Source organism: Geotrypetes seraphini, chromosome 5 (genome assembly GCF_902459505.1).
Source record: "Geotrypetes seraphini chromosome 5, aGeoSer1.1, whole genome shotgun sequence".
NCBI lineage: Eukaryota > Metazoa > Chordata > Amphibia > Gymnophiona > Dermophiidae > Geotrypetes > Geotrypetes seraphini.
Genome location: NC_047088.1, coordinates 53,987,801 through 54,013,890, shown reverse-complemented (window position 1 = coordinate 54,013,890; position 26,090 = coordinate 53,987,801). Strand labels below are relative to the sequence as shown.

Below are 26,090 nucleotides of genomic sequence, written 5' to 3'. Positions count from 1 at the left end.
AATCAGCCTCCAGGCCACGAATCGGACCCGAATCTGATCGGTAGGGGAGTTTAATGAATCTGGCCCTAAACCAATTAAAACAATTAAGTTAGGTGACAGTAGGGTGCCTACCACCGCCTAACTTATGGCATTGTTTGTAGAATCAGCCCCAAAGTGTTTTGCTTTGAATTTATTAACTAGATCAGTGGTTCCCAACCCTGTCCTGGAGGACCACCAGCCAGTCGGGTTTTCGGGATAACCCTAATGAATATGCATGAGAGAGATTTGCATATAATGGAGGTGACAGGCATGAAAATTTGCTCCATGTATATTCATTAGGGCTATCCTGAAAACCTGGCTGGCTAGTGGTCCTCCAGGACAGGGTTGGGAACCACTGAACTAGATTATGCTAGTATGGGAAATGTATATCATGTGGCTGTACCACTTGTTCTGTTTTACCAGTAGTAGTAGGTGTACCGGTATTCAAAGGCCCTGTATAATATTTGTAGTGCTGCCTATTTATAGGTAGGATTCCTGCTATCTGAATCATAGGAATTACTGCTACTGTTGTATGACATGTTTATACATGTATGCTAGGATTTTTTCAGGGTTTTTTAAAAATTATTTTGTAATGTGCTTCACAGTGGATTTATTTATGTTGCTATTGCTCAGATGGTATGTGAATCAAGAGTATTTTTTGTATGGTGCCTTCTATGGAGAAATGCCCTATATTTATCTGCACCTGTTGTTGGGGTTGGAGGGAGAAGTGATTTTTTGTAGATGCATAGGTAAGCATATCTCTTTGGTGTGTCCCAAAAGTTGAGAACCACTGCACTAGAGCCATAGCAGTGTTTAGTGTACTCAGAACTTAAGCTGGGTTTTACTAAACCACAGAGCAGCTTCTTTCCATGGGCTGGTATGGGAAATGCTCTGACACTCATAGGAATCCAATGAGCATCAGAACGTTTACTTCACTGGCCTGCGATAAGTTCTTTCGTGGTTTAGTAAAAGGAACTCTCAGATTGGGTGAACAGTTTCCAAAGACTGTATTTCTGCACATAAAACCCTGTTTAATGTATGGTTTTAAAATTTGAATGACATAACTTTAATAACATAGATGGCTACAATACTACTTTAGCAAAGTAATACTCTTTGAAGTCTCATAAGTGTTGTGGTAAAACCAGGGTCTGTATAGAACATTATCAAAACAACACATACTTGACAGTTCCAAACTACACTTGTTCATGAATTATTATCATAGAACTTAGTTAAGAGAGTTGATTGCTTAGGTTTAGTTTTAGCAAATGCCAAACATCAGGTTAACAAAATTCTAATCCAAAATACATATAGCAAATGAAGCTGATATTTTACTGTGTAAAATAGTAAGTTATTGTCCTGTCTTAATGGTAGCCCAAGTTATTTTACCATGTTGATTACTCTTCCCTTTAATGGCTCTGAAAATATATCTTATCCAGAGGCAAATACTGGAGCTGGTCTCCTTTAATTCATATAGAAAGTATCCAAAAATCTAGTTGAAAATATTGATAAATATATTTTCTAGAAAATATTGTGCTTAAAAAGCCTCTGACTCAACATACAGTACATTTGGATTCCAACATGAACATCTATGGAAGTATAAAAGCTCCTTTTAGCAGGTTTGTATTCTAACTCTTTTATGGTCTGGCCTTTCTGGTAAATGAATTTTGGGCCCTCTTTTACTAAGCTGCGGTAGAGGTTTCTACCATAGCCCAGGGCACTAAATGTTCCAACGCCGCTCCAATGCTCATAGGAATTCTATGAACGTCAGAGCATTTAGCGCTCTGGGCCACGGCAGAAACCCATGTACTGACTAAATGTATCTTTATGGTAACCCACCTGTATCCCTAACACTGACAAAATGCACCTTGATAGTAAACCACTTGTATTGTAACCCACTTGCATCCTATGTACTGACAAAATATACCTTTACTGTAACCCACTTGTATCCCATGTACTGACAAAATGAATCTTTAATGTAAACCACTTGCATCCCATGTACTGACTAAACGTATCTTTATTGTAAACCATTTCTATCCCATGTACTGTCAAATGTATCTTTATTGTAAACCGCTTCGAACTTCACGGTATAGCGGTATATAAGAAATAAATTATTATTATTATACCGCAGCTTAGTAAAAGGAAGCATTGGTTTGGACTAGCTGCAGAGAAGTTTACCAAAAGCATCTGTTAATATTGTATAATTAGTGGAACATAACTTTAATACAGAAATGTACTAAGATAAAAAGATGGATGGTCATTCTGGTTGACTGACTATCAGGCTATTTGGGGGCTGTTATGTAGTGATACTTTTATCCTCTTGCCTCAAATTACTAAGGATTGTTGTTTACTACTAGTTGTCTCAAATATTCAATGAAATCAAAAAAACGATAAAGAAGCTGTGGCCCTGTTTCTATAAATGGCGTCTAATGGCTAGGCACCATATGACAATGTTGACAATCAACCGCTAGGCGTCTTTAATAGAATTGTGTCTAGTGGCATCTAACTCAACTTAGGTGTCAGTAGGCATATTAAAATTAAGTGCCAATATGTTAGGCCAGGGTTTTCCTGGCCTAATTTACTAGTGCCTACCACAGACACTTACCAATGCCTTAGTCAATGCATGCCCAAACTCTGTCCCTAGCCACACCCACTTTTCATATATGTGCGGGTAGGCGCCAGTAGGCACCTCATTTTAGGCGTCTGTAGGTGCCATGCCGATTTCCGTGTAAATGGTTTTTAAAGTGTTTTTAAATTGGCTTTTGATGCCATTTTGTAATTATCATGCTATTAAAGCAATTAAAATATTTAGGTTCTGTGCAGAAAATTGGCTAGGCGCCATCGACTAGGCATCACTATAAAATCAGGGCCTGTGTGCTCAATCTGAGCACATAAAGAATTTGAAAACTGTACAAACCTACAGCAAATGACAGTATGAGCAATATTTATCAGCATTCCAGCATACAATTACCTGCATTTTCTATAATTTTGAAACCATAGCTAGCAAAGCTTCCATAAATATCAAGATCTTTTGAAAGTCATACGCAATAGAGAATATAAACTGTGCTCTGTTCAATCTGAAAGAATTTTACATTTCACAAAATGCTTTCAATAAAAGTTTCTAAACAAAAAAGCCACCTGCTGTTTTTTTTTTTCTAATAATACCCTCAAGTAGAGGAAAATAGAGCACTCACCAATTATCAATGCAAAAATTAACCAAACCGTCTATTAGTATAATTTCTATAAAAGAAGCACACAATTTAAACTGGCAAGTTCATTGCCCTGAAAAGAACCCCATAATTTAAATATTATTATTTTCCATATTCGTAATTTATCTGATTCTCTTGCACCTTTTAAAGCACATTTTGTAATTATTATAGAAGTATTAAACAAAAATTGGGAGCAATAATTTTTCCTGCTTTTACCCCCCCCCCCCCACCCCCCACCCTTTTACTAAGCTATGGCAGAGGTTTCTACCATGGCTCGGAGCACTAAATGCTCCGACACTGATCTGATGCTCATAGAATTCCTATGAGTGTCGGAGCAACATTGAAGCATTTAGCGCTCCAGGCCATTGTAGAAACCTCTATCGTGGCTTAGAAAAGAGGGCCTTAATTACATTCAGCAGACCAGATCCTAGTCTTGACATTCAAAATGCAAATAAAGCCCAATAAGCTGCCAAAAAATGCAGCCAACATCAGATTAAGTGAAAAAGTCAAATGCTAAAAAAAGAGATGAACACCCCATGCCCTCCCAAAAAAGTTCTAACCAATGTATCAAGTATGAACATAAAGGCTGGCCCTGTATTTTGGTCCAGTATATATACAAAAGGATTTTTATGCTTGCCTTATTTTATGTATATGTCTTATATATATGTTTTATGTGTACTATTGATTATGATGTTTCAATAAATTGATTGTCCTTGCAGTTGCTTGATTATGTCCCTTCTCCACTCCCTTTTTTTGGCCCTGTATTTTGGTGACACTGCTGAATGCTTTCATGCAGTAGACCCAGTTTAGGTTACTAGATCTGATTTCTCTTCTCCATTTAATTGGGGTCAAGGGATGCCACAGTAGCAGTGTCAGAATTCTTGGCCATTGCACTTTGCATACAGCAACTGGTATCACAGCAGATGGTTTCAGAAGGAGCTGGCTACACACATACACACGTGCATGCACATTTCTATACAATGACTGGGCTAGCTTGGAAAAAAGTGATAACAAAAAAAATAAATAAGAGGACATTTCTGGATAGTTATAAATGAAGGCTTATGTTGTTGAATCAAAACAGTATCCTGTTTCAACCAAGATGGAAGCCTATAGAGTTTGGAAAATACTCCTAGGTGCTAAAAACAAACAAACAGATTTATTTATTTCTTATATACCACCTCACAAGCCATTGAAATGGTATACAGTTATTTTCATTCCTAGAAGACTCACAATCTGAGTTTGTACCTGAGACAATGGAGGGTTAAGAGATTTAGGGGGATAAGGTTTGGAACTTGTATACCACCTTTTTTGTATTTCACAACCACACTCAAAGTGGTTTGCATACAAGTACAGTCAACTCCACCTAAGTGCATGTTGGTTAAGCGCACGCTTCGGTTATCCGCAGCCTACCACCATGGTCCCGTTTTTTTAACATTAAAGCCAATGGACGTAAACTCTGGATATTTGTAATTCGGATAAGCACACAATCCGCTTATGCACACTGATGTCATAGGTCCAACCTCTATTCTTTCATGTTATGTTCACTCCAGTTATATGCAATCACGTTCTGACTGGGAATGGCTAGGCTTCACACAGCAGCTTAAGTGAAAGTAAGTGCTAGGACAGCTGGGAAAGTGAGTACTTCGCTTCCACTCAAGCTGTAGGGCATAGCTTTCCTGTACTTTAGGCCCCAGCAGCCCACGTGCCATATTTAAACTGAGCTGGCTTAACTACAGCCTCCCCCTACCCTCCCCCCCACTCCTATTAAATGCACACTCCGTTTAAGCACACGTGGAGACCCGGTCGGAAGGGCGTGCACTTAAGCGGAGTCGACTGTACTTCAAACATTTTCCTTATCTATCCCAGTGGGCTCACAATCTATCTAACGTACCTGGGGCAGTGGAGGATTAAGTGACTTGCCCAGGGTCACAAAGAGCAGTACAGGGTTTGAACCCATAACCTGAGGGTGCTGAGGGTGTTGCTCTAACCACTATGCCACACTTGCACAAGAGCTTCAGTGGGATTTGAACTGGACTCCCCTGGAACTTTGCCTGCTGCTTTAACCAGTAGGCTACACCTCCAGAAGATGGAAATGGCAAGCATCCTAACCTGAGACTCATAGAAGCCTTGAAGATGAGTATGTCCTTGAAATAATACTTTGCAAGAAAACTGATTTGTGCTTCACATTAATGATAAAAGCTTTCAGAGGAAGGGACTAATAAAGTGGCCTTAGTTGATAATCAGGTTCAAGATTACAAAGTATGGGGTCAATATCGAGCCAGTATCAGTCAATGTTTTTTGGCCGCTGCCAGCAATATCCCAGATCTTCAAAGCCAGGCCATATCTGGGTATTGGCATTCATCTAGTTTTCATGTTAAGTGTGATATTTAGAACTTAACCAGATAGGTTACACAGAATAAAGATAGGTTGTGTTTTATGCAGCCCTATTTATCTGGTTAACTTATCCAGTTAAGTGCTGATTATTGGCACTTAACCTGATAAGTGTCGACTTTACCCCTGGACTGCCCACAAAATAGTCAATTTTGGCTTAGGTGCTAACTGGGTATGCCATCGTAACATAGTAAATGACAGCAGCATGGCCATCCAGTCTGCCCTGTAATTATATGTATTACAATTTCATGATTAAATTTAAATGTCTTTTTTCTTTGTTATTTCTGGGCTGTAGACCTTAGAAGTCTACTCGGTACTGTCCTTAGGTTCCAACTATTAGTTGCATTGAAGCTCACTCCAGCCTACAGTATATAAACCCTTGCAGGATTTAGACTGTGAAAATTTGCCCATTCATATTCTAATTAGAGATCCTCTGTGTTCAACCCACACTTTTTTGAATTCTGTTACTATTTTCCTCTCCACCACCTCCCTTGGGAGGGCATTCCAGGCATCTACCACCCTTCACCGTGAAAAAGAATTTTCTAACAGTTTACTCTTAAATCTACCACCCCTCAAACTCAATTTATGTTCTCTAGTTTTAACATCTCTGGAAAAAAGTTGGTCCTATATTAATTCCTTTCAAATATTTAAATGTATCATAACACCCCTGTCCCTCCTCTCCTCCAGAGTATAATGTTAAGGTCTTCTAGTCTCTTCTCATACTTTTTGTGGCACAAGTCCCCTACCATTTTTGTTGCTTTCCTCTAGACTGCTTCAAGTCTTCTTATATCCTTGGTCAGTGACACTATCCAATTAACTGCTACAGAATATACCCAGTTAGACACAGATAAGCAATTTAGATGACCAGTAGCTTCTCTTAAATTGCTTTGAATATCGACCCTATGTTTTCACTGTGTTGAAGAATGACTAGAAAAACTCTATGATGTTGTTATCCTCCCCAGGATTATTACAACAAGAACATAGTTGGTGAAGGACTGCCAACTGTTTAGCAGCAGTACTGTGTATTACTGAGTGGCCTTTATTTGACTCCTTACCTGGCAGGACTGCATAGACTAGAGATGTTGTGGAAATGGCATTAACAATTTTCAGTGCGCTAAAAACTTCTTCCATGCTTTTGTAAAAAGTGGGGGGGAGATTAATTATTCAATCAGGCTTAATTGGTGCTGTCAATTGAAAAGCATCATTAAAAAGTGATTAAAAACAATTAAAAAATATTAATTAGCTGGTAGGCGCCTAATTCAGTGCCTACCACTTAGAGGTAGACGTCTACTCTAAGATGTCTCCCAGAAAGTAGGTATAGATAGGGGTGGATTTTGAGAGATGTTTGATTTAGGTGCACTGATTTAGGCCAATAAAACCCTGGCATAAATGGGAATGTACCTAGGGTTTCAATGCCTACTGGTACCTAAGACTGCTTAGGCACCACTAGGCGTGATTCTATAAACGGCGCCTAGTAGATGATTGACAATTGTGTTCAATGGTGCCTACAAGTTAGGTGCCATTTATGTAATCAGGGCCTCAGTGTCCTTTGTAGCAAGACAATTGTCTTCGTTTCTATCCCTGGAACTCTAAGAGACCCTGTGTGGCTCCCAATCGTCCCTCAACATGAAATAGCCTCCACTTATAGTTCTCTCATGAATATTCATTAGGATATCCTGAAAACTTAACCCACTGGAAGCCCTTGAAGACTGAGAGTGAAGTCCAAAGTCCTCTATGACTGCAGTTGCTATCCAGGTAAATATGTAGTGTAATTTAGGACAGCATATAGATACTGCTATGCGGATAGGAGATGAATATTTCCAGTATTCATAATGCAGGTGGCGATCATTGCTCTCCACATATATTCAGTGCCACTTACTATCTGAATAGTGCTAAATATGCATATTATATATTTCAGAGAAAACACATTTCAGATACAGTACCTAATATGATATTAATTCTTCATGGAAAATTGTGAATAATGTATAGAAAGACGTTGTCTATTTGATAAATGGGAGATACCCCCCACCCCCCGAAATTGAGCCAGTAGCAGACAGTGCTTTTTTGTTCATAGCCATTGATAAAACCAGATATTCAATGCCAAGCTAAGCGTGGGCTTCGGCACTGAATTTCCTTTATATTTTAAAAACCCAAACACACGTGACCAGTTTTTTAAGTTAATATTCAGACTTAGGGGTCCTTTTACAAAGGCGCGCTAAGCGATTTAGTGCATGCTAAATATTAGCATGCGCTAACCATACTCTAAACGCTAATGCGTGCATGTTAGTTTATGGACGTGTTAGCCCCTGTAAAACAGGGGGTTAATTTGCCATGAGTTAGCTTGCCAGTAGGGATTTCTATTTAAGCAGTCTTATTTATCCACTAAACCTGACTGGTTACCTCTGAGTATCAGGACATAACCAGACTATTCCCCTGGAACACCTTCAATATAGCTGACTTGAAGTTTGGCACTAACTGGTCTAAGTGCCACTGAAAAGGACCAGATAGCCGTGAACAAGCAAGTTAACTGGTCAACTGCTGTTTCCAGCCAGTTAACTCACTTTAAATATCAGCCAGATGGTTATCAATTCAAGCAGTAGTTGCTTGAATTTGTTAAAATTGCTCTCTTTTGTTACAGTCAACTCAACTTTGTTAAATTTAAGAAAATGAGCACTAGTAGCAACAGCAAATTTTAAGTGACAAATGCTTTTTTGCCCACAAACATTACAACATGTACAGACTCAATTTCTATGGTTGTGGGTCCCCAATTATGGCATGCACGCCCCCAAATGAACTGAGATTGATTGAGTCTCTGAGTAATTTTAGAAAATCTTTAAAAAAATATTTGTTTTCACAGGCATTTTTAGGAGATAAAAATTGTTTTAGATACGTCAGATGTAAAACATTGAATATGTATTTGTGAATGTTTTGATAAGTGTTATGCATTAATATTAATATATTTTATGTATGCATGTTGAATACCACTTAGATTTGTAGATTTGTGGTATATAAGAAATTTTTAAAAAATTAAGGCCCCCTTTTATCAAGCTGCATTAGGGTTTTTTTTTATTGGCAGCCGCTGCAGTAAAAGCGCCGACGCTCATAGAATTCCTATGATTACTGGAGCTTTTACTGCAGCAGCCAGCGATATAAAACCCTAACGTAGCTTGATAAAAAGGGGGCTAAATTAAATGTAGGCTGCAGAATAAATACTGGCACGTAGTACTGGATTTACATAGCTTACATTTTCAGTTGTTCCAGTAATAACATGTAGCCCATCATATGTGGATTTGATATACATCCCCTGAAGAAAGAAGAAAAAAATATGATTACTTTCGGTGAGGGGTTAATTCTGCACAAATTATCCATTTTAAATAATCAGCAAACTGAAAAGTGATTGTGTTAGAGCCTCAATGAGGTGCAGAAAAAGATTTACAAACAGTAATCTGTGGTAAGGAAGGGAGACTATGGTCAAATGGAAATCAGACTTAAATTAACAGCCTGTCACTAAGGTCTATAAATGGTGATTAACAGGGTCATAATGTTAGGCACTGGTATATTGGCCTAATTTATTTATTTATTTAAAAAATGTAGGCGGTGGACACAAGGAACATACATAATATTAAAAGAAACGACAGTTCACAAGGACACCTAACACAGATACCTACCAATGCTGAACCCATGGCTAGCACAAATGATACTAGAGGCCCCCAATTACCTCGGGTTCAGAAAATCACTTAAAACTTACCTATTCCACAAACAAGACCCGAAAGGTTCCCCCCCCCTGACAATACCTCCCCCCCTCCCCAATCTGGCCCCCTCATGAGGCCTGCTCCTTTTTCTTCCCCTCTTTCCGCATCCTCTGTCTAGTTCAAATTAAGCTGATAAATAATTGAAACTATGTTACTCTGTAATTCTAATAACAAATCTGTAATTCTAATAACAAATCTGTAATTCTAATAACAACTCTGTAATTCTGACAAATAATTGTAAATCTGCCTGTCTATGCAGATCCTAATGTAACTCAATGTAAACCGCCTTGAACTCACATGGGTATGGCGGTATATAAAAATAAACTATTATTATTATTATTATTATTATTAAATCATACCATGCCTATTCTCCACCCCTAACCATGCCTATGCTGCGGGTAGGTGCCTCATTTTAGGTCTAGGTAAGTTTTTAATTTTTTTAATGAGCTTTTAATGGTGTGGTTAATTACCATGTCAATTAAGCAATTTTGAGTTCCATGTGGAACGCAGCTAGGCGTCCCTGATCTAGGCGCTACATACAGAATCAAGGCTTAAATGACTAGCTAGTCTGAGAATCGTTACAAATTTTGGTGCAGTCACTATTGACTTCTAATAATTGAACTATTACAAATGTGAAATGGCCTTCTCCAGGTATAGACTCTGTGGCATAAATAATCAAATTATTAGCACTCATCACTCTTCCCCCTCCTCCCAGAATAATTTTTTTATTTACTAGAAAAATCATGGGGAGAGACTTTGTTTGCTTTCTCCACAAGTAATGTTGCATTGAAAGCAATATACATAGTTTTGACTATATAAAGTTATGCACATGCAGGGCAATTTGGTAACAGTATATCAATCCCTTCTCCTGCCTCAACCTCACTGTTCTCCTTACCATCAGCTGATCACGGCAGAGAAATCCCTGGGATTCTCCCTGCCAGGATCAGCTGAACTGTGGATCCCTCCCCCCCCCTAACATCCCCGGTCCTCTCCCAACATCCCCTTACATCCCCCTGAAATCCCCAACATCCCCCTGTCATCCCGGACCTCCCCGACATCTCCTGACATTCCCATGAAATCCCCAACATCCCCTGATATCTCTGCCCCCTCCTCCACATCCCCCCAACATTCCTGGGCCCCCTCTCACATCCCCGGATCCTTTGGATGAGAAAACAGCAGGAGGGAAGCTCAATCCTTCCTGCCTACAGGGCTGTGTGCTGCAAATGACAGGGCTTTCCCCCTCTTGGGATGCAGTGGGAGGGGCCGAAGGCCCTGATGGACTAAAAAATGGTCGGCACTAGAGGATTAAGTGACTTGCCCATAGTCACAAGGAGCAACATTGGGATTTGATTTCACAACCTCTGGGTGCAGAGGCAGCAGCTAAACCAGTGCACAGCCACAGCCCTTCCTCCTAAGGCTCAATGTTCAAAGTTATTCAGCCAGGCAGAATAGGCTCCAGCCCGGTTAAATGGCACACAGTGCTATCGCACTGTCTGATTAGTGTTGTGGTAGCCAATGGGCAGATTTTGGGTAGAGCCAGTATGTCTGTGCTGGGACCACTTCTTTTTAACCTATTTATCAATGACCTAGAGATTGGAATAACCATCGAGGTAATTAAATTTGCTGATGACACAAAGTAGTTTAAAGCTGTTAAATTGCAAGAGGACTGTGAAAAATTGTAGAGGACCTTGTAAGACTGGGAGACTGAGCATCAAAATGGCAGATAAATATGAGCAAGTGTAAAGTGATGTATGTGAGAAAAAAAAACTATAGCTATGTGATGCAGAGTTCCATGTTAGGAGTCACTGCCCAGGAAAAGGATCAAGGTGTCATCGTTGAGGATATATTGAAACCCTCAGCTCAATGTGCGGAGGCAGCTAAGAAAGCAAATAGAATGTTAGTAATTATCAGAAAAGGAATGGAAAAAAAGATGAAAATATTATAATGCCAGCCACACCTCAAATACTGTGTGCAATTCTACACTAAACACTAGAAACAGTAGTGACTTGGATGAAAAATCACAAACTGAAATTGAACCCAGACAAAACAAAATTCATCCTCCTCGAAAATAACAAAATACCAACCATAACCAATTGAAATCAACACAACTACCCCATACAACCCACTCTAAAATTACTAGGAATAACAATTGACAGATGCTGTACCATGCAACTGCAAAAGGATAAGTGCCCCACCCTATAGGGGGCAGCGACGACAAATGGGCCAAGGCCGTTGCCAAGGGGGGGTGAATGAAAGGGCGGTAGAAAGGGGGAAGGGGAGGGGAAATCTGGGGAGAGAGAAATAGGATCAGAAGGGGGGAGACCAATGAGGGGCAGGGAGGGGCACGGGGGCGGGGTGAGCGATGGGGAGGCGACCTGAACTGAAGCGGAAGCTGCAGTTCGGCCCTTGCCATGGGAGCGTCGTGGCATTCCCTCCCTCCTGCCTCAAGGGAAACCAGTCGCAGCCATAGATGCAACAATGGGCAGAAGAAATCATAGTGGGGTCATAGGCACAGCATACAGATAAGAAAGAACACTGCATTACAGTTGTTGATAGCAAAAGATGTGGTGGCATAAAGCCTTGCAGAAGCAAATGTGGTAAGCACCCAGAGGCTTGCTTGTCTCCTGACTTGGACTGCGGGGAGGCTGTGTGACATGACTTCAACAACCGACAGGTGGATTGCCCCTCCTTGAACGGGATAGGGAGAAGGCGGGGCAGCTTGAACGGCTCTCCCATGAGAACAACGGTGGCCCAGCCAGAGATGCTGGGCAGGACACGGATCAGTTGATGGGTGTAAAGACTGACATGCAGCAATATGATGTTGTGCCTATGGTATATATAGCGCACTGAAAATATTCAGGCGAATCAATGTGATGATATACATTGGTATCTAAATTGTGCATGGTTAAAGTTTTGGTATGTTGGTATTTGCTGTTTGTGGCTGCAGGTGGTACCTATATGGCAGTAGAGTTTTGGTAGTCTCATATTTTCCACCACAAACAATCCAAAACACAGCACTAGATTCATCTACTCATTGAAGAAACACGACCACATTACAGAAGCATATCTCAAATCACATTGGCTTCCAATTCCAGCAAGAATACAATTTAAATTCTACTGCCTACTATTTAAGACTTTATATGGAGTCAGCCCAAACTACCTGAACAACCACCTCATCCACAACACCTCAACCAGACATAGGAAAAGGCACATATCATTCACACACCCACCAATCAAGGAGGTCAAACGGAAAAAAACTATATGATGGCCTCCTAGCCACCCAAGCAGCCAAACTAGACAACCAAGTCACCAATCTACTGACGGCATCCCCAAACTACAAAACATTTAGAAAAGAAATAAAGACCATACTCTTCAAGAAGTCCCTGAAAAAAGAAATAACACTGCAAGCTTCAAATCCCGCCTCTCACTAAAGCTCCCAACCTATAACAACTAGCCATACTCATTTATTACTCTCCTTGAAAATGACCAGATACCTTTTGTAATATCTTTTTGTAATATATCCTTGATAATTCTTTTGTAATCCGCCTTGAACGGCAAGATAATGGCGGAATAGAAATCCCTAATATAATGTAATTCTGGTGCCGTATATCCAAAAAAAAGAAGAGAGATGAAAATTATAAAAGGAATGGGACAACTTCCCTATGAGGAAAGGCGAAAGCATCTATAGCTCTTTAACCCAGAGAAGGGATGGCTCAGGAAGGATATAATAGTGGTCTACTGAGTATTGAGTTTCAGACCTGTGAGATTAAAGTGCTAGAAGTTCATAATACATTCAGTGCTGGAAAAGGGACCCACAATAAAGAATCTTCCTGTATCATTTATTCTTTAAGGAAAACCTAGAATCATCACTGATTTAATAAGCTGATTTCACTGCAAGTTTTTCAAAATTGCAGAGTCCTGTTCTCAAGACGGTATGTTATATATATATTTTTTTAATTACACTGTATATTATAGTTAAAATGAAAGGAACAAAGGGGCAAATTCTATAAACAGCGTCTCAATTGTAGGCAGTGGTAGGCGTCCTACCACTGTCTAACCAGCCAATCAGGACGCATGTTTTCTATAAAAAAACAACCCCTAAAACCCTGAGGCAGGTTGCCTACATTAGAGGCATCTGTTGCGGGTACAGGGAGGCACCTAGGGACACTTACCCCCTGTTTTACCAAGGTGTGTTATGCATTTTAGCACGCGTTTAGTGCACGCTAAATATAAGTGTGTGATAACCACTAACGCATCCATAGACTAACATGCACACATTAGCATTTAGCGCTTGGTTAGCACGTGCTAATATTTAGCAAGTGCTAAAATGCATAGCGTACCTTAATAAAAGGAGCTCTAAAGCTCGCCCAAGGCTGGGGATGGGCTTGTCCGGAAGTGGCCTTGGGCAAGTTAAGTCGCCCTAGGTGTCTCCCTAGGGCCGCAATAGGTGCCTGAAATGTAGGCCAACAAAAAGCTGGTTTACATTTCAAACAGACGCGGCCGCTATGCTGATCATGGCAAAGAAATCTTACTGCCACGATCAGCTGAGTGGCCGCAGCAGAGAACTTGCTGCCTGCAATGTTGGCCGGCAGGAGGGATGCCCACTCCCTCCTGCTGCCGACCCTGTTGATCCCCTGAACCCGTGACAGTCTTGACACCCCATACATCAAATTGGCAGGAGGGATGCCCATTTCCTCCTGCATCAGCCCTGTCGATCCCCCAAACCCCGGACATTCCCCAACACCTACCCGACATGCTGTGACATTTCCCAACACCACCAATACTCCCCAACACCCACCTGACACTCACCTGACATTCCCCAGGAGAGGCATAGGATGGAGTGGAATGTGATTGTGTAGTGCTGTGCACCAACATGACATTGCATAATTTGCTCTTTTATTTTTGTACTGGGTCCCGACTGTGTTTTGTTTTTATTCCTTTTCTTATTGCATACAAGTGACACACATGTTTGAACTCAAATATGTTTGATTTTTCCTACCACTATATTGAAAGAGCAAGTTTATAAGTAAAAAAATTCTAGTTCTCAATTGTTATAAAAATAGTATCTAATCAAACGAATCTCTAATAGTGTTAATATTAAAGAGAAAATTGCTTGAAGTATCATGCACTTCAGAAATATTTCATCAAGGACACATTTCCTCTCCTGAATGTCTAAATACCACAGTGATTACAGATTCCTCTTGGTTTAATAGACCCTATTCTAACAAAGACATCTAGGCCCACTTTAATTAAGGTGCGCTAAGTGTTTCAGCGTGCGTTTATCACGCGCTAAATGCTAATGCATCCATAGGATAACATGCACGCATTTAGCGCGTGCTAAAAAGCATAGCACACCTTAGTAAAAGAGGGGATTATTGTATGGAGCTGTGTAGCTGCCCTGCTATTATGCATATACTTTTAAAAATAATATTAGGGATGTGTGCATAATTTAGTTTTAAAAATACATTAAGGGCCATTTTTGAAAACAGATCCTAAGTCCGACTTGGACATTTCCCACAAAACTTTCATTTTCTACCAAGACATTGGAATCAAATACCATCATCCATTATATCTTTAGAAAATTACTGAAATTCAGAAAAGCAGTAAAAACCCTTTTATATGAATATGACCACAGAGGTTATTTGACTGTCAAATGGTTAACTAAAGTTGTCTACAACTCTGTAACCAAAAATCAACATTATCCTATATAAGAGTATCAGTCTGTCCTGCTGAGTTGCTTAATTATACTATGTATGTTTATTTGTAACCCATTCTGAGTTTTCTTGAGAGGACAGGATTTAAAACCCCACAACTAAATAAATAAATAAATAAATACATAAAACGTCCAAAGTCGGAAGCATAGAAATGTCCATTTTTGAAAGCCAAACTGCTAGACAACCAAAACTTTATTGTGAAAATCATCTACTTGGAAGGGTTGGGCGACAGGACGTCCAAACCTTAGTACGCCTAACTGTATACCCCATTTTCAACCACAGAAACATTCCAGTTGAAAACTTCCAAATACAGACCATATGGATGTGGGAGTGGCCATCATTGTAATAGACTGGCCGTACAGACTACCAATAGAGCAGTGGGACACCTTATAGGGCACTGATTTGAACTTCATATAAAGGGTGTCGAATATACATCTCACCATAACCACTTTTATAATTTATGCTGAGCCCTCCCAAACTCCCCCCAAATCTACTAAACTCACCTGTCTACCACGTCAATAGCCCTTATGGCTGCAGGTGGTACCTATATGGCAGTAGAGTTTTGGTGGTCTCATATTTTCCACCAGAAATGTAGTGGTTAGAGTGGTTTATGGCCCTGGGTCCTCCTCTCTATGGTTTACCAAGTTACGTAAGATATCTGTCTGATGCTCTGCTAGGCTATCCCATATCAACTGCTGCTGTTCTAGAGCTAGGAATGTATTCTTTCATTCAGATATTTGGGGGTGGGAGAGGGTCAAAGACGATTGAGGAGTGTGGGGGTGTCATACCTTTATGCATCCAGTGGTTATCTGGTCAGTTTAGGTCCCTTTGTGGCACTTAGATGCTTCTAAAACAGATCTAACTCAGAATGTCTAAACTCCATATAGGATGTCTTGGAAAAGGTTCAATCAATGTAAGATGTCCAAGTTAACTGTGCCCATAACACGCCTTCCAACATATCCCCTGGAACTCTGGATGAACAGTGAGTGAAACGTCTTGCTAGATGTCTAGGAAAACATTTTTGAAAATCAGCACTTGGACGTAACAGAAATTAGGACACCCAAGTGCCAACTTGAGTGGTTTATTAGACATTTTAGTTTTTTTGTTATGAGCCCCGCGTGAGCGGACTGCTGGGCACGATGGACCACTGGTCAGCAGCGGCAATTCTTATGTTCTTATTTTTGTGATAACAAATGGCTGGGTTATAATAGCAAAAGATGGCTCACAAATGGGTCTATGACAGAGTTATAAAATAATTATGCAACAAATATGTAGCATGATAAACATTCTTTGTAAATCATGGCATCATTATTTACAGTTGGTCAACATGGTTTTCCTCAGAATGGGACAATTCATGGCAGCACAGGATGTTTCATCGCAGCATGATGAACTGGCCACGATAAATCATTCCCATTCCGAGAGGGAACGGACACTGGAGAAGGAAAGCTGTGATAGAGTGCTATTCCAAGAGGGGCATGGGGAAGAGAGAGGGGGATTGAATGTTGGGGTGTCTGTGGGGTGGCATAGCACTTTGGGGTATGTGGGGGCATCACCTCCCAATTCCTGAATCACACAGAATTGTAAAAGAGGGAGAGGGTTGAGGACCTGAAATCCAGGACGTGTTTGCCTGCAATTTATAGATGTTGAGCTGTGGGATTAGTGGTAGGCGACCTCAGGGGAGCCCCTACTACCACCTATTTTGTAGGTGGTAAGGGCTCACAAGCTAACCACATCCTAACTGGTTAGTGTGCAGTAATGTAGCTGAAGTGATTAGCACAGAACATGGATACTCTCCACCCCCTGACCCACCCTCAGTGCTAAAAAATAAAATTATTTTTTTCAGTTCAAAGGAAGTGCATGCAGAGTGCACCCTATAGTAAGCATTAAAAAAAAAAAAAAAATGCAATAAGCACACACTAGTGCTTACCGCAGCTTAGGCAAAGGGTCCCATGATGTTTTGAAATTAATTTATTATATGAAATTTGCAAAGAATATTTATCACACTACATGATAATTTTATAGCTCTATAATAGGCCTATTTGTGAGCCATGTTTCATCATTCTACAGCCAGCTATTTAATTGTTATTGACAAGAATAAAAGGGGTGTTGTTTTCAACTGTTCTGCAATTTAAGTAGAGGATACTGTCACAGCTTAACCCAAAGAGTTCGTTTTATAATGTTCATAGAATTTGTGTTGAGTCTGAACACACATCCACAGATTTCATTCACCACAGATTTTCATTTTGGCAAAAAAAAAAAAAAAAATATTTATATACCTGCATCCAGAGGACTAGAACAAATTTTGTCCACTTACTCTTATGAAGAAATTTTCTTTCCTGTGGTAGCAACAGATCAATCCGGGATGTGGGTTATGCCCATCTGTCAGCAGGTGGAGATAGAGGCAATTAATTTAACTGTGCCTTAAGAGCCAGTAACAGTGAGACAATTCACTATTCCAATAGCAGAGCAGTCCAAAGACAGAAGAATGAACCAACCAGAAAAGTCTCCTTCCTCTACAACAAGCAAATGAGCAGGCAGCATACCTGAAACTTTTCCATTGCTGAATCAAATCAATCAACATCCAAACAGAGTAGTTTTCACTCTAAGAAATAAGCAACAAAACAGCAGAGGGCTCTTGGATTGATCTGTTGCTAAAGGAAAGAAAATTAATAGCCTTAGAGTAACACAGATCAATCTGTGATTAGTGGAATGTACCAAAGCAGTCCTCAAGTAGGGTGGGTACCTGAAATCCCCACATAGAGAATGGAAGCCCCAAAAGAAGCAGACACTTTAGCCATAATATTCAGCCTATAGTTCCTGGAGAAGATCAACACTGAAGACCTGGTGGCTGATCAATAGAGCTCCTCTATAGGGTAGGCACAATACTTTGCAAAGGATGTAGCCACCCCTGCCTGAACAGAGCGAGTGCGAAGGACTGAGGGAGGTATCTTGTCTGAAACAAATAGGCAGATGAAATGGCTGCCTTCTCCCAGTGAGAAATTGTAGCCTTGGAGCTAGTGAGGCCCTTCCGAGGACCCACATAGAGAATGAAAAGATGATCAGAGCACCTAAAATCATTCATCACTTTCAAGAAGTGGAGGAGAAAACAATGAACATCCAAGAAGCACAGGCTGGAATACTCAGTGCCACAGTCCATTTTACAGAAGGATGACAGCAGAATGGGCTGATTCAGATGGAAGGACCAAACTGTCTTAAGAACAAAGGAAGGTACTATACGAATAGAAACACCCTCCTGGCTGAAGCGATGGTCACCAAGAAGACCAATTTAAGGGTAAGATCCTTAACGAAAGCACCCCATAGCGGCTGTAATGGAGCTCTCTTGGAAGGCAAGAAAACAAACTAAGAAGGTGACTGGTTGGTACTCGATCTCTTCTATTAGATAATATGACACCGACTCAACACAATCGTGTTTCAGCCCAAAAGGGCCTGCCTCAGGAGACTAAAATATGAAGTACATTTAGAAACCATAAATATCCACTTACATTATAAATAAACATAACATGTACAAGCCATAAAAATAAAAATAAAACAATGCCCTGAATTATTGTAGATACTGTATAAATCACATCAATATGAACATCAATTAAAAACATATAAAACATACATGGCAGGATTCAAAAAGTTGGTGAAATTAAACACATTAAGCACCTTGATATTTTTAAATAATGTATCAAATCTGGTTGTTTTTTGGCACCATTATAATGGATTCTTTTATGTAAGTTATTTTTCATGTTCAAGTTGATGTTATTTATGTATTCACAATATGTTTAGGGTATCGTTTCAACTGTATGATTTATTATGGTTTGTGTATATTATGTATATGCTATCACGTAAGTTTGATTTATATTCATGGTCTTTATAAGTGCCTTGAGATTTTAAAATTTGCATTATTCTTCGACAAGTGATTAATTAGGATGTTTTTGCCAATTTTTACAAGAGAAAGACTGGAAGACTGCAAAGGTAAAGAGTACATCTCTTTATTTGTGAAGGCTCAGACCTGAGGTTCCTCACTAGAACCAAACCTGGATTTAGTGACTTGAACTATACAGTAGAACAGGGGTGCCCAAAATGTCGATTGTGATCGACTAGTAGATCGCGAAGGCAACGTGAGTCAATTGCGGAGCCCATCCCAGGTTCTGTGATAGACTCGTGTTGCCTTCCATTCTACCTGCATCCTGACCCTGTAAAGAGGGCGTTGAAGCACCGGGCCGACCAACGTTCTTCATTCGACGTCAATTCTGACATTGGAGAGGAAGTTCCGGGCCAGCCAATCGCTGCCTGGCTGGCTCGGAATTTCCTCTCCGACGTTAGAATTGATGTCGGATGGGGAAGGTTGGTCGGCCTGACGCTTAAGTGTCCTCTTTATGGCGGTGGTAGTGGCCTGTTCCCCAATGGCAGCGGCGGTGGCTTGGGGGAGGGCAGGGAAACAGAAAGACAGACAGAGATACAAAAAGAAAGGGCGCATGGAGAAAGAAAGACAGGGAGAGGGAAAGAAAGAAAGGGGGCATGGAGAGAGAGAAAAAGACAGACATACAGAAATAAACAGGGGGAAAGGAAGACAGAAAGAAAGGGGGGTAGGGAGACAGAAAGAAAGACGGAGAGAAAGAAAGAAAGGGGAGGAGGGCAGGGAGAGAGGAAGAAAAAATTGGGGGAGGGAATGAGGTCTGGAGGAGAGGAAGCATACAGGAGGCTGAAAGAAGGGAAGAAATATTGGATGCACAGTCAGAAGAAGAAAGTGCAACCAGAGACTGATGAAATTACCAGAAAACAAAGGTAGGAAAAATAATTTTATTTTCAATATAGTGATCAAAATGTGTCCGTTTTGAGAATTTTTATCTGCTGTCTATATTCTGCACTATGGCCCCCTTTTACTAAACCGCAATAGTGTTTTTTAGCGCAGGGAGCTTATGAGCATCGAGAGCAGCGCAGGGCATTCAGCGCAGTTCCCTGCGGTAAAAAACGCTATTGCGGTTTAGTAAAAAGGGAGGGGGTATATTTGTCTATTGTTTGTATAGTTATTACTGAGGTGACATTTGATAAAGTCAGCTGCCTTGACCTCTTTGAAAACCTGCGGAATATAAATGATAATTAACATTTTCTCTGTGTACAGTGTGCTTTGTGTTTTTTTAAAATTTTATTGTTGGTAGATCATTTTGGCTTGGACATTTTAAAAGTAGCTTGCAAGCCCATAAAGTGTGGGCACCCCTGCATTAGAAGCTTGACAAGAAAGATCTGCTGAAAAGAGGAGGAACTATTGTTTATGTAACTGTTGCTATGTTAAGCCTTGAGTCTGTGACAGAAACAGACTGCTATTTTGTTTGTGTGTTCAACAATACAGCTTCCTTTTGATTTACAGTGCACCCTGACTCTTTCTGCGGGGTTTCCAGTCTATCCACCAACCACGCTGCTACAATTCTTAATTCCCTTTTGAAAAATCTTTCTACTGCAAATGCTTTTCTTCTTTCCTGTCTCGTCTGCCTTCTTGATCCCTATTAAATGTAGGTCCTTTCTAAATATTTTTTAATAAAGACAGCTTTATTGAATTTATTCAGCATACTATAGACTATAGAGGCTGTATTTAACAGGATGGAAGCCCAGCATGAAAAAGTCAGTCATCTAAACTGCAATACCATTATTTAACAAAATTCATAAAAACATAGCATTTTCCCTTAATCACTATTGCTCTTCCATCAACATTATCTAAATACTATCTATTCAGATGAAAAGGCCTCTTCAGAATCATATTACCCACAATTGTGTTTTATTTACGAGTAAGAATATTATTGATCTAGCTGAAAATATGGTACTTTAAAGGTAAGTAGATTGATGGCAAGAATAACAAAATAACCCTCCCTTTTACAAAACTGCGGAAGTGGTTTTTAGCACAGGCCGGCACGCTGAATGCTCTGCGCTGCTCCTGACGCTAATAGGAACTCTATGAGTGTCGGGAGCAGCGCAGAGCTTTCAGCGTGCCGGCCTATGCTAAAAAACGCTTCTGCGATTTTGTTAAAGGGGGGGGAGGGGTTATCACGCCATGTCTCTTTGTTACCCATGCTTTTGGTTTATAGCAGTGTTTGACATGTTTTGTATTCTTTGCAACAGATGATTTATTTACCATACTCATATCTGATCAAGAGATCTGTATGATTCATCTAGTCTGCCCAATAAGGTGGTTAGAATTGTACCTGCCACTCCATGCAGGTTACACCCCTTTCTGTCTTGTTTAAAGTGAAAGTCAATTAAATTTTGCTTTGATCCCATCCTTTTCCTTTAATCCCATCTGGTTTTGAATTCTATCACTAATTTTGACCCTACCACCTCCACCAGAAAGGCATTTCAGGCATCTACTACCATCTCTATGACAAAGTATTTCCTGAATCTTGAATCATGTCCTCTAGTTCAACCACTTCCCTATCTCTGAAAAAGATTTGTTTGTATTTTCATAATTTCAAATATTTAAACCTCAGTATTTTATCTCCCTATCCTTCCTTTTCACTAGGGTATACAGTACATACTCAGGTGTTCAAGTTTCATACATCTTTTGTTGCAAATTCATACCTTTTTTTGTCACCTTCCTTAGAAGAGCTTCAAGTCTTTAGTGAGATATGACTTCCAAAATAAACACAATACTTTAAGGGCTCCTTTTACGAAGGTGCGCTAGCAGTTTTAGCATGCGCTACATTGCCACACGCGCTACACGCTAACGCCTCCATAGAGCTTGTGTTAGTATTTTTCGTGTAGTGCGTGCTAATCTTCAGTGCGCACTAAAACTGCTAGCGCACCTTCGTAAAAGGAGCCCTAAGTGGGACCTCACCAATGACTTGTACAGGGACATTAATACCTTCTTTCTTTTGCTGCTTATGCCTCTTTCTATGCAGTCTAGCATCCTTCTTGCTTTGGTTACTGCCCTGTCACATTTTTGCTACTCCGCGCATTAAGGCCCTAATGCATCTTTGTAAAAGGAGCCCTAAAGTAGATAGAATTTTAGAACTGCTAATCAATGTAATGGATGTGCTTGTTTTTGAGTGCAAATTAAACACGGCTTGATAGTTGACAAGCAGACGCACATTTCATCATACACCATCTGCAGTCATTCTCTTTTTTTTCCAATTGAATATCTGTCTGAGCTGAAAGTCCAAGTTCACAAAGATTAGAAGATCCAAATGATTTGTCTCAAATCAAATAGTTCAGCAAGTGATATAAGCCGCCATAGAACCAATTGTTTTATCTGATCATGGCAGTGTATGGATTGAATTTAAATTTGCTAAACAGGATGATAGTAGATCTGTATGGAGATTCGATAATACATTGATTGCAGATTCAAAATTTCTTGAAGAGTTTCAGTTGAAGATGAATGATTTATTTCAAATTAATGCTTCAGAAGAAACTTCCATAGAAGTATTATGGGATGCCTTTAAAGCTACTATGTGAGGAAATATTATTTCAAATTCTGCATATATTAGAAAACAACTTAAAAAAACAATTTTCTGATATGGAAAAAGAAATTAAGAAACTAGAGTCTAAATTGATTGATAATTGGGAAAAGAATATTCTACAGGCTTTATTAAAAGCAAAAGGTAAATATAATGAAATATCTTCAAAATTGGAAAGGAAAGATTTGTTTCATCAGCAAACTTTGTATTATGGAAACTCAAATAAGGTCGGAAGATTACTGGCAAATTATCTTAAAGCAAAGAAAAGAAGAACAAAAATTATTGCAGTTAAGGACGAAAAAGGTTTTACACATACTCAAATTGGAAATATTTTAAATCAGTTTCTAAACTTTTATAGAGATTTATATTCTTCTGAGACTTATGATAATAGGGAACAGGATGGAATATAATTTTTGAAGTTAATTAATGGACTGAAAATTCCTGAAAATATTAAAAGAAGTTTAGAAGAGTCTATATCATTAAAAGAATTAGAAACGGCGTTGAAGTCTATTAGAGTTGGATCCACTCCAGGAGGTGATGGTTTTACAGAGGAATTTTATAAATCACTAGCTGATGCCCCGGCGTTACACGGGTATTTAATTATAGCAATAACACTGTAAATGGATTCAAATAAAGATACTTTATAGTGGTGAATGAAAGTATTTTTTTACAGCTTAATAAAAAGTACAATATTCAAATTATAAAGTGAAATATTTGACAAAATGAATACAATACAACTAACGCAAAACGTGATTATAAATAACAATTTTAGTTTCACCTCCTGGAGCAAGAACATATAAATTCTTGGGTGAACCCACCCTTGAGCAAGGATCTGCATACCAAGTTTCGTCCAAATTGGTCACAGTGAGAATGGCAGCTTTTTACATTTTTTCCATTGACATGAATGGGTGAAATATGATTTTCTGTTTGTAGCTCCGCCCACATGTGCAGGAGGGCTGCGAGACCCCCAAAACATATCACCCCAGGTAGTGAGGGATCTGCATACCAAGTTTCGTTCAAATCGGTCAAGCCGTTTGTGAATTATTGTGAGAATGGCAGCTTTTTACATTTTTTCCATTGACATGAATTGGTGAAATCTGTTTTTCAGTTTGTAGCTCCACCCACGTGTGCAGGTGGGCCGTGAGACCCCCAGAACATATCACCCCAGGTAGTGAGGGATCTGCATACCAAGTTTCGTCCAAATTGGTCACAGTGAGAATGGCAGCTTTTTACATTTTTTCCATTGACATGAATGGGTGAAATCTGATTTTCTGTTTGTAGCTCCGCCCACGTGTGCAGGAGGGCCGCAAGACCCCCAGAACATAACACCCCAGGTAGTGAGGGATCTGCATACCAAGTTTCGTTCAAATCGGTCAAGCCGTTTGTGAATTACTGTGAGAATGGCAGCGTTTTACATTTTTTCCATTGACATGAATGGGTGAAATCCGATTTTCTGTTTGTAGCTCCGCCCACGTGTGCAGGTGGGCCGCGAGACCCCCAGAACATATCACCACAGGTAGTGAGGGATCTGCATACCAATTTTTGTTCAAAATGGTCAAGCCGTTTTTGAATTACTGTGAGAATGGCAGCTTTTTACATTTTTTCCATTGACATGAATGGGTGAAATCTGATTTTCTGTTTGTAGCTCCGCCCACGTGTGCAGGTGGGCCGCGAGACCCCCAGAACATATCATCCCAGGTAGTGAGGGATCTGCATACCAAGTTTCGTTCAAATCGGTCAAGCCGTTTTTGCGTGATCGCGGCACATACACACACACATACATACACACATACATACCTCCGATTTTATATATATAGATTTCAAATTACCCTGTTACCACATTTATTAAAATTATATCAGATTCAACTAACTAAGGGTTGTATTACAGGTACTATGGCTGAATCTTTAACTATAGTTTTGCCAAAGCCAAATAAAGATCCCACTTTGGTTTCAAACTACAGGCCTATCTCTTTAATTAATGTAGATGGAAAACTCTTGGCTAAGACATTGGCTTTACCCTTAGCTAAGGCTATCCCTTTTATTATTGATATGCATCATACTGGGTTTATTGCTAAAAGACATTCATCTAATAATACCAAATTGGCTTTTCATATGTTGAATTTAACAAAAGCCATGAATGATCCGGCTTTTTCTGTATCCCTGGATGCAGAGAAAGCCTTTGATCGGGTGGAATGGACCTTCATGTATCAAACAATGGATTGGTTTGGTATAGGTTCAGGATTTATACAAATGATTCAAACATTGTATAGCTCCCCTGCTGCTAGATTGTATATTAATAATAATTTTTCAGAACGTTTTAGTTTGCAGAGGGGGGTTAGACAAGGCTGTCCTCTATCTCCTTTGTTCTTTTGTTTTTTGATATTGTTTTGGAATCTTTGTTATTAGCTATTCAGCAAGTAAAAGAGATACAGGGTATTCCTTACTCAGATCGGGAATATAAAGTCTCTGCATATGCAGATGATATACTGCTTCATTTGAGAAATCCAGAAACAACCATTTCATGCTTACTTGATTTGATAGAGAAATTTGGAAAATTTTCAGGATATAAAATAAATTAGAGCAAATCAGAAGTTCTTCCACTAAATGTGCATTGTACAAAAGGTTTATTTGATTCGTTTCCTTTTGTATGGAAAGAGGATACACATACTAATTTACCAACATACACGACATACTAATCTACCAACTTTCCGAGATTGGGATAGACCGGGAGTCGGCAACCTGTGGCTCCAGAGCCGCATGCGGCTCTTTTCCACCTTTGCTGCGGCTCCGGTAGTGTGTCACGCAGGCATGCACCTTACAAATCCAGCTTTGCGGCGGGAAATAGCCATGCTGTGCAGTGAGCTCAGCACATACACAGATGAAAGCCTTGCTTGCTGATTGGTCCGGCGGCCCCGCCCCGCCGTGCCGCCGGACCAATCAGCAAGCAAGGCTTTCATCTGTGTAGTGCTGAGCTCACTGCTCAGCATGGTTATTTCCCGCCACGACGCTGGACTTGTAAGGTGCCTGAAAAAGAAATCATCCTGGCCGGGGTCGGTGTCATGCTCCGGAGATCTACAGCCTTTCTATCTCCCTCTCCCTTCTACCTGCTTCCGGCCACATCCCCTGCTCCGCGGCTCTCTTCGGCAACTCAGCAGCAGCGATCGACACAAGCTTCTGACGTCGGGGCCTATCCTCTGCGAGTCCCGCTTGTTTCAACTTCCTTTTTCCACAAAGGCGGGACTCGTAGAGGGAAGGCCTCGATGTCGGCAGCTTGTCTTGATCACTGCTGCTGACGAGTTGCTGAAGAGAGCCGCGGAGCAGGGGGGTGTTGCCAGGTGCAGGTAGAAGGGAGAGGGCCAGATGCAGGACTCGTGGGTGAGGGAGGAGAAGAGAGAGAGAGAAAGAGAGAGGGGAGGGAAACAAAAGGAAATCTTTCATACTGGGCTGGGCCGGAGTGGAGGGAGGGTGGAAAGATTCTAGCTACAGGGTGCAGTAACAAAGGAAAAGGGGGGGGAAAGCTGAAAATGGAGATAGTGACACAAAGAAGAGAAAGGG

The 26,090-nt window shown here is 40.2% G+C and overlaps 1 protein-coding gene across 1 annotated transcript in view; it reads right to left on the bottom strand.

The window, feature by feature from the left end:
* LOC117360298 (connector enhancer of kinase suppressor of ras 2-like) overlaps positions 1-26,090 on the bottom strand; it is a 719,694-nt gene that overhangs the window by 318,883 nt on the left and 374,721 nt on the right. Inside the window, exon 7 of the mRNA XM_033943988.1 lies at positions 8,860-8,919. Coding sequence (XP_033799879.1) covers positions 8,860-8,919 — 60 coding nt within the window. The remainder of the gene's footprint in view (positions 1-8,859; positions 8,920-26,090) is intronic.